The sequence below is a fragment of the Ixodes scapularis genome, unplaced genomic scaffold, assembly GCF_016920785.2.
Source record: "Ixodes scapularis isolate PalLabHiFi unplaced genomic scaffold, ASM1692078v2 PGA_scaffold5__190_contigs__length_132052651, whole genome shotgun sequence".
Taxonomy (NCBI): domain Eukaryota; kingdom Metazoa; phylum Arthropoda; class Arachnida; order Ixodida; family Ixodidae; genus Ixodes; species Ixodes scapularis.
In genome coordinates this window covers 22,672,426-22,682,174 of record NW_024609880.1, presented here as the reverse complement: position 1 = coordinate 22,682,174, position 9,749 = coordinate 22,672,426, and the positions used below count along the sequence as shown (strand labels likewise).

Sequence of the window (9,749 nt, the reverse complement as noted above, 5' to 3'; positions counted from 1 at the left end):
TCGTCGCGCATGCGCAGCACGGCTCTCCAGGAGCCACGCGAAACTGCTCAACCTCGGCCAGTCTGTTCGTGTTATATGTGTTCGAGCCTTCGACTCTGCTCTGACCTAAGATGAAACAACGCATACGGTAAGTAGAGACGCTGTGAAATACATATTTTTACTGTTTTTCTTTCCTCCTACTTCTTTGAATATTAAAGTCAACCAATAAAAAAATATATTAAATTTTTTTTGTTTTCCCCTACTCGGCGCAGGTGCGGCGCAATTCTTAGTCAAAATGGCACCTTTGCGCAAGATGTAGCAGACTTTCGCTCACGGCGCAATTTGGTGCACCAACAACTACTTGGTCGGTATTTCAGTGTCGCAGACCGTCCTCTGAGATAACTCTTTGAATAGTATTCAGTGTACGATGAGGTGTAACAGTCAATTTGTGATCAGACACAGGGTTCAAGGCAAGAAGTGCAATACTCTGCTGTCTGGTTTCAATATCCACAAGTAGATCGCCTAAGGGCATCATTTTTGGTTTTGAAGTTCTTCCCGACAATACTTTTTAGCACTTTCGCAACAAGAAAAGGGGCCATCTTTGAGCTAATAACGAAAACTTTGGGGAACGTAGGGCAGGAGAAGAGGTCATGTCTTTCATAGGGACTTCGGTGCGGACCCTTTTCGGGGCCCGATCAAAAGACTTCTTAGCTTGAAAACCCATAACTAATGGGAAAGATCTGGAGCTCGGGTGCACCACCCACCACGGGGCCCGAAAAGGGGGTAGGTAATTGCCATAATAAGAAAAGCTTGGCTGGCATAACTTACTCTACCAGTGCTGCCCGGGCACTATCAACTATAAAAAAAAAACATTGCACGCTATGTTTGAAACGGAGTATAGTGTGGTTGCAGGGACGGGACCTTTTTTCCACCCAAGGTTGGCCCTTGCCACCTAAGAAGTTAAAAAGGGAAGGGAGTGTAGCAGCAAAGAGAAAGGGTGGAAAGAATAGCGAAAGAAGGAAGAAAAGGGTAGGAGAGGCGACTGACTTAGTCATCCTGGTTGGGCCAAGCCAGGACACGTCTACGAGAAGCAGGGGCCGAAGCGGTATATTTCTTTGCTTGGGGGACCTTGAAGGGTCCAAACGTGGCTCAGCTCAATTACCATGATCCCCCTTTCCCGGACACGGGTTAAGCCACGCAGAGCCAGGCGTGGGTGGATAAACCCACATGGCTCGGGGTTCGCGGCGACGCCACTCACCGAGCACCTATACTAAAGCAGGTGCCCCCTGCGTGTGGGTACGGGGGCTCACGCGGCGGGGGTCGATCTCGATCTCGCGCGCTCTGGGAAGAGCGCTCGAGTGCGCACAAAAAGCAGCACGCAAACTCGCCATAAATACAGCGAAGATTTTAGTGTCGGCGCTCTTTTCGCTCATTGTTTCATGTCGCGGAAGGTCACCGGTTTGCGTCGCATGATAGTAGTTTAACTTTACACGACAACGGCTCTTGGCGCATTTACACTTGTGGATTCGTGGGCGGATCCGCACAGGTCGTGGAAAGGGGATTTTGGAGCCGGGTGGCGAAATCGACTCGTCGTCGGCAGAAATCCTCGATATGGGTTCCGGACTTATCAAGATTTTGCCAATCGGCTCTAAAATCGACCTTCCACCTGCTCGGATCCCAGCGCAAATCCGACAGTTTAGACGCATCATTAAAAGGACATTAAAATAAAGTACACGATTTTTGTTTTAACGTTGTTTTTTTTGTAATTTTTGCGACTCTTAGATTTTTGGGGTGTTATTATTATTCTCCTTCATTTTCTCCTTCTTTTCTTCTCTCTTGTGTTTTAGGATAGCTGGCACCCTCTTGGGGTCGAAGAATTTTGACGGAATACATATGAAAAGTTGATAGTTCAGCGCGGTGAGAGTGTATTTTTTGTGCGCTCAGAATTACTGAGCGACTGTCTACCTGTGCGCCAGAACGTGGATTGCGACTTAAAAAAAAAACGATAAAATGTGGCCCCATTGAGAGAATTCTTTTCTGTTCAGTTCCTGATCTACATGATGCGATTTTTCTTTTATTTCCTGGTGCACTAACACACCCTGTATATTTTTTATTGTGAACAATGTATATCTTTCCTATCTTGCTGTCCCATGGCTGCCGATAGTATCAATAAATAACTAAAAATAAAATAAACAAATTGAAAATAAAAACACAAAATAAGCAAAGTACAAATTTTATTACACCTCCATAATTTTTAACACTTTCTTTCATTACGTTTACAATTTCAAGGTACCATGACAGGGCCGGCCCTACACCACCTGGCGCCCTGGGCAAACTCCGGCCATACCCTCCCCCCACCCCTTTTTATACGCCCCTATGCACTAGGTATGACATCACATTGTTAGTAAACATGCGAGTAGTGGCCCAACACAAGCGTTTTGTCAGACGAGAACTGCATTCCAAGGACGAACGGCGATCGAGCACATAGCATCGTGTCGGGTGGTGTGTTCAAATAAATCAAAAAGCCAAAAACAATTCAAGAGAAGGGTGTGGCAGTGCCCCTCTTTTGGTGGCACCCTGGGCAACCTGCCAGGTCGGCCACTTCTAAGGCCGGCCCTGTGGCTTGACATACAGACATAAGAAAGAACGTGACAACCAGTATCAAGCACATCGCAGCTCATGTGAAAGCACGAAAGAGTACAACATTACAAAAATAGGTGGCCGCCAAAAACGTTTGATAAAGAAGAAAATGGAAATGCTCGCTTCTGCTGCTGTCCCAGCGAGGAATGGACAAGAATGGACTAACAGGAAAAACATTCAAGAAAGCCACCGGCAGCCAATAAATCAGTCAAACAGACACTAACGAGGACTCTTACGGGTTCACTGTATAAAAACAAAAGATTGCACAAACTGTATTGTGGGTGTGTTGAAAACCCATTAGTGTACTCATACCTAAAAGAAAGAGAACAAAAGCCCCTCACACTTTTTTAGGTCTCGCAAATAACTGAAGGCTATTGAAGCTTTTTCAGTACTACTAGAAGCCTTAGCTGAGAAAACTGAACTACATGACAGTATTTATAGAACAGTCAACAACTTTATTTTCGCAGGCAGAGTATTTCACGAATTTTGCGAGGTGCCACTACAGTCTAAGCTCATTACAACAGACCTGGTTACAACAGACATTTGGATATAACATACCGATTTGTGAGGTTCGGCTGGTTTTCCTCTATGCACCAATGACTCAACTTCATATCTGCATACAACATACTCCTTCTACAACAGACCGAAATCTTGGTCAAAAACGGGGTCTGTTATAACGAGCTTAGACTGTATTGGGAATATTTCATGAGCACCAAATTTAGTGACTGCGAGTGGCATGGTATGATACTCATTAGGGGATAATATTTTTGTAACATTTTTAAAATCTAAAAAAATTAGGTTCTCACAAAAGTTAATTTAAGCTTTCTGCAATATTCAGGTTCATGAAGAGATACACATACAGAAAGAGCTTTTGAATAAGGTGCTACTACCGCAAAAAGGGAAGCATACTTCACTCCAATATTATGCATCAAATATCACTCGGAAAAATTAAAACCTTTATCACAATTTGCAACAAAAAAAAACTTATAGCCATTTGCCTCAGTGCAAACTGTCACCCTTACAAATATAAAATTCACAAAAATCATGTAATTTGCTGCACAAGCACTCAATGTAGGCCAACAAAATCCTGAGAAAACATCATGCCGCATGAAATTACATGATAACTGTTACGCTTTGCAACGCAGCATGAACACGGCATTGTTGCTTTTTTTGCACTTTGCTCGAACGAGGCATTGGGGGAAAAATGGAAAAAAGCAGCAATCGCTTGTTCACGCAAAATACGACACCCTCTGTACATTTCAGCTCTGCCATGCAAAGGCAGTTTTGTCATTTCATCATGGATGGCCCCAAATATTACGCACGTTAGACTGGCAAAGTCATCTTTACAGACAAGTAGCAGTAGAAAAGTAAACCAAAAAGTAGGAAAAGAGGTCAAATGACCCTCATGGGCTTTAAAGGACACTCAACAATGTTTGACAAGTGCTTTGTTCAATGCTTGCTTCACATACAGAAGAAAGCTTTCCACGAAATTTTCTGCACATCAAGGCAGAGTACTCTAAAGTTAATGTCAGCCTTAAAGGCTGACTTAGAGAATCTGCTGGGAAGAAAACCGGTTCCCAGTTTCCTTCTCTCCTACTCTCCCCACAGAAGCTGGTTTCTCGCTACCTCCTTCAGAAAGGGGAATTGAGGGAGTTTCCTCCTTTCTGCTTCTTGGTCGGCATTTTGGGAGGAAACTGCACAGGCCTCCCAAACGTGAAAATGACAAACTTATAGTATATAAGGCTGTTGAGCGCAACAACTTAATGTGCATCAATTTATAAAGAGTGCGCAAACATATATGCATCCAAAATTACTTCTTGCGCTTGCTTGCAAGCTAAGACACGTGCGTGTTTTTGATGTTGCCCTTGATACGACGAGCAGGAAAACGTTGCAGTTCAGTTTAGTTTTTTTACGGCTGCACTGCTGATGACCTCCATCCATCTGAAAAACAAAAAGAGACACACAGTCATTTAGCAAAAACATAGATTCCAATCACTGAAAATTCTTAATGAAAATATTATGTTAACAAAAAAAGTCCCATATATAAGTATGGACTCCCATTAAACGAAACTCGCTTAAACGGAAAATTCGGATAAACGGTGTCTCGGTTGGTTTCCTATGTATTTAATGATAAATTCTTCGAGTAATCGGAACCCCCTTTTTTGCTTACTTCAGTTAAACGGGACCAATACCGAAACTATCGATGGCAACCGCGGACATCAGAAATTGCTACAGCAGTCTCACAACCATGAAGTATGCAATAGCCAAGACGGAGAACACTTTAAAAGCGGAAGGGGATCTGTTCGAACAAAATTTATACAAATATTAAAAAAAGAAGGGATGACGAAATGTTAGGCTAGGGGGCGCAAGCTGCCACCCGTTACAAAGGGTACAGCCACTACCATCCATCCATCCATCCAAGCCCATCCAAATAAGGCAATACAATCCAGTGTTTCTGTCGCCATTAGGGTTAGCGCATCGTTTTGAACTTGTTGCGCGTCACGTTTACCATCGAGTACGCAAGCGGACGCCTACCAGCGTCCGCTTGCGTACGCTGGTAAAAAAGCAACCGCACCAAGCGATTTCAACTGCTACAAAAATGAAGATCCTTCAACAGCTGGATCGTGGTGACCTCTCGAAGACGGAGATCGCAAAGAAGTTTGATATCCCGAAGTCTACACTCTCAAGGATATCAAAGGACAAAAAAAAGATTCAAGGCGCTGTAAAACGCGGAAGCTTTGCCACTGAACGAAGGCGGATGCGAAAGACGCCTTTTGAAGAAAAAGAGAACGTCCTTTTTTTATGGCTTAAGCGCGCGCGAAATGCTAATTTCCCGATCAGTGGCTCTATTCTCGAAGAAAAGGCTGGGGAGATTGCGTCTCACTTGAAAATGGACAACTTCAATGAGCGATAGTTGGCTCAGCAGTTTTAAAAAGCGGCACGGCCTAGTCTTTTAAGAATATTTCTGGGGAAAGTGCAGCAGTCAACAGAAACCTTTGTAGCAACTGGCAGCAGGGGCGGTTGCAAGAAATTTTGTAAACCTTTGAAGCACGAGAGGTATACAACGTCGACGAGCTGGGACTGTTCTACAAGCCGCTCCCAACCAAGATCCTCACCTTCAAAGGAGAAATCTGTACTGGGGGTAAGCGAAATAAAGAGCGCATCACAGTGCCAGTGATGTGATTGGCCTAAGCCGTTTCGGAGCACCTTTCGGAGCAGCCAAAACAGTGTTTTGGAGCAGCAAAAGTCGCTTTTGGAGTAGCCAAGGCAGTGTTTTGAAGCAGAAAAAGTAGCTTTTGGAGCAGCCAAAACAGTGTTTTGGAGCAGAAAAAGTGTTTTTTGGAGCAGATATTCTAGAAAAATAAAAATATTCCTTTTAGGTGCTGGACAAACGAAGGGTGCTTTGCTCGCTGCAATAAACAAATTACGGCCAAGTTAGACCATCTGGGAGTCTTTGAACATGTAACTGAAATGCCAATGACATGACCGATTTCGCAATGCTTGAATTAAATGATACATATATATGTACTACCCGTCATAAATAAATATAAACCAAACTGCACATATTAAACCTTATTTGAAAATGACCAGCTAAGTAGTCAATATCGACAGCATTAGGTTGACCAGTCATATAATATATGGAAGCAGTCTTAGGCTGGTGAAACACGTAACTACTTCAGTGAAATGCGGAATTGTACACAAGACAAAAGTGCATTACGACTAGCAGGTGCTTTTTTTTTTGCTTTTCGTAATTGTTAGCAAGGCTGCTGCAAGCCTCGCTTTGCCTTTGGCTAGTAATGAATGTCCATATGCAATGCCTCCAAAGAGACATTGAGACATCTCACAAGTGTATACATACATTGCTGAAGCCATTGCCGAGCAATTCGGGAAAACCGCTCGCCAACGTTTTACTAGATCCCGACGTGCCGGATTTTCGTCAAAAGGAAGCAAACGTAAAACAATGGATTGCAAGCGTCCCAGAGGGTGCCTCTGCCGTGCATTCATGTCCGCATGCACAGGAGGGCAACTTCCGCAAGCTTGCAGCTGCCTGTGCTTCGTCGCGCGAGCGGAGATGGCTGTTCGATCGAAACGAAAACCATGACTCTCCACTCCGTCACCAACTGGTTTCCAAAATTGTATGCAAAGTAAAATGTAACTGTCCAGCATATATACGACAAAAAACGCACCCGTATTCACAAGGCGCGAGTAGCACCTGTTTAACCACTGACTAGTGACGTCATCGACTGAAATTATCACGTGGCAAGCGATAGTCGCCGCTAGGTGAGCGCTTGGTATTCACCGGTCGTGTTTAGGGCATAGTCCCCCCGCACGACTAAAGAGTCGACTGACAAATCTTAGTGATGGGGTAGGGCTAGTTTAGCCGGTGTTTAGCGGGTCACTAGCGGCTCAGCGCCATGGCCAACTCGTATAGCACCGCTGACCGCCAGCGCTAACGAACCCCTTACTCTCTCGGAACCCTGGGGGCACATCTAGAAAGAATTGGAGAAGCAAATAATGCGTAAATAGTCATGTTCAGTGGTCCGAGATGCCGCTAAAGAGATCTCAGCAGGGCGCTGGACGACGAGAAAAAACACATTTACGGGCGCTTCCATATTTGTTTATGTCGCTCGCAATGCAGCTTCCGTGTTTCTCCCTGGCGTTGTTTTTAAATTTTTCTTTGTAAAACTCTGTCTCGGACAATATGTCTCTCATTATAACTTTTTTTTTCCTGATAAACCTTTAAAGTATAGTTTTTATACGAAAAAAATACCCATTTACGCAGTTGCGTTGAAGTATGCATATCCGTGTCCTATCTTTTTACGTCTCTTCCGCTTGTTAGTTCTGAATAGATAGTCACCCGCTCGCTTCGCGCTCGTGAATACTGCAGAACATAATCGCTCGTTAGTCGCGGATTTCTCGTTTGGCTAGCGACTACTTAGTCGTGCTACTAACCTTAGAACGGTGCTAGTTAGTCGCGCCTGGTGAATACAGGTGACAGAAGCTAAACAGGCTAAACACACGGGAAAGAAGAACCTGAGCGCATCGATGCATAACGTCGCGAGCCATGGAGTCAAAAATTTCTTGGAGCGCTTTGTGCAACGGCTGAACTCGAGACAAGCAAGCGCGCTGTGCGGGTTCAGCGTGCAGACATTGCATTCTTTGCTTTAGCTCAGTTCTCTTCAACTTTCTTTTGCGGCAGATTTTTCATGTACCGGGGTCCCTCTGAAAAGAAAGCCCACCGAGAGAAACCTAGGTAATCAATACTTCGACACAGCAGTATTTGAGTTAAGAAAGATTTTTGTAGTAGAGTATGATTTAAACAAGAACAGGAATGTTGATGAACATGCGGCGGTCTTTACGTTACAGTTTAGAAAGCGCCACACCTTGAGTGACGTGGGGACGGCAACACTTGAGTTTGCGCGACCACGGTGACTGGCAGACAGGGACCAAATATAGTTTTCCCAAGGCGTTTGATTACAGGAGCGAGTGCTTCAGCTCATAATGTACCTCGCGTTGCGCAAAAACGTGGTTTCGTTTCACAGCATGACGGCATGGCTGGTATCCGGCACACTTGCGTCGGAGCGTACGCACAAGCCCGCATCTACAGCGTCTACAGTTGAATCAATTTTAAAAAGCCGACGAGACGAGATTCACGAGACGACGAGAGCGCGAAACGAGAGTTGGCGGGAAAAACCATGTAAGACCGGATGGACAATTGATGCAGAGTACTTTCTGTCGGGCGGACGCTTGCGCCACCTAGCTCACGCATGCTCAGTTACAGCATTCACTTTAGTTTCGGTTTTGAAATGCGAGCGAAAATGTTCCTTTGGCGCAGGCTTGGCGCAGATCACCCATATTTCGGCAAAATGTAGCAGCATGTAGCAGGGTTAGGCCCTTGGCGCAGTTTGGCGCAATTGGCGCAGAAATCACATCACTGCAGTGCTGGTAGGTGCCAACATGAACGGCAGTGATAAGTTGAGGCTGGTGGTTATGGGAAAAGCGCAAAACCCTCGTTGTTTCAAGGGTGTGGTACTGCAAAGTCGAAGAAAGCAGCAAAGAAAAGCAGAGCGTGGAAAACTACGACGACAAAAGAAGCAGCTGGACAACGTATCCAGTAGGCGCGATTCCTCAGTGTGCAGTAAAGGCATACGGGAGCTGCCCGTCCCTTATGCAAACAGAAAAGCTTACATGGTGCAAACGATTTTCGAAACCTGGCTGCAAGAACATGATGCGAGATTTACCCGTGAGGGCATGAAAGTCGTCTTTATTGTAGACAACTGCCCCACCCATGGTGAAGTGGATGGGCTTGAGTCCATCTGCCTCGGGTTCCTGCCACCGAACGCAACTGCAGTAATCCAGCCAACGGACCACGGTGTTATTCAGAACCTGAAAATGTACTACCGCCGCCATTTAATCCGCCGAATGATTGTTTGTGCAGACAGTAAGAAAAGCTATAGTGTGATTTTGCTTTCGGCACTTCACATGTTGACCTATGCCTGGGACCAAGTTAAAGTGTCGACCGTGCAAAGATGCTTTCACCACGCAGGTTTCGCAAGACAAGAAGTCATTCCCGACAAAGAAGGGGATACTGCTGATGCTGACACCCTTTTTGGTCAGCTGGTCTCTTCCACTTCCTTCAGGCAACATGATTATGAAACATTAGATGCAAATGTCGCCACATGCCGTGAAGAGAGCATTAAAGAGATGGTAGCTGAAGTTCAAGGTGAGGAGACCTCGAGCTCCAGTGAAGAGGACGTGGAATGCAGTGACCCCAGTCCTGCTGCAGTGCCAGACTGCACAGCGAAGGAGGCTGTTGCTCTCTTGCAGCGCTACTTAGGGTCTGAAGGCTGTGCGGAATTTCTGCGTAACCTCCAAGGCATGCACACCTACTTCGTCAAAAGACGATTACAAAATGCAAAACAAACTACCATTAAATCTTTTTTCTAGTCAGCAACATTAGCTGCACATCATGCTTGTGAAATAAAGTCATATATCACACATTTTATGTGCTTTGCTTAAATGTAACTTCTGATAAATAAAACAAATTTTTCTGTCTTTTCAGGTTCCATTTAAGAAGAGTGCATTAAAAGCAATAATTTACACAGAGAACTGGCTGGCTCAAGGAAAGC

At 44.9% G+C, this 9,749-nt stretch overlaps 2 protein-coding genes across 2 annotated transcripts in view; one reads left to right on the top strand and one right to left on the bottom strand.

Annotated features, from left to right (window-relative positions):
• Positions 1 to 2,196: 2,196 nt before the first annotated feature.
• Positions 2,197 to 9,749, bottom strand: part of LOC8041800 (FERM, ARHGEF and pleckstrin domain-containing protein 2) — a 185,712-nt gene continuing 178,159 nt past the window's right edge. Inside the window, exon 26 of the mRNA XM_029986602.3 lies at positions 2,197 to 4,560. Coding sequence (XP_029842462.2) covers positions 4,515 to 4,560 — 46 coding nt within the window. The 3' untranslated portion in view covers positions 2,197 to 4,514. The remainder of the gene's footprint in view (positions 4,561 to 9,749) is intronic.
• On the top strand, positions 8,809 to 9,567 carry LOC121047360 (tigger transposable element-derived protein 6-like). The gene has a single exon (XM_040502512.1). It carries the CDS (start codon positions 8,809 to 8,811, stop codon positions 9,565 to 9,567), a length of 759 nt encoding a protein of 252 aa, XP_040358446.1.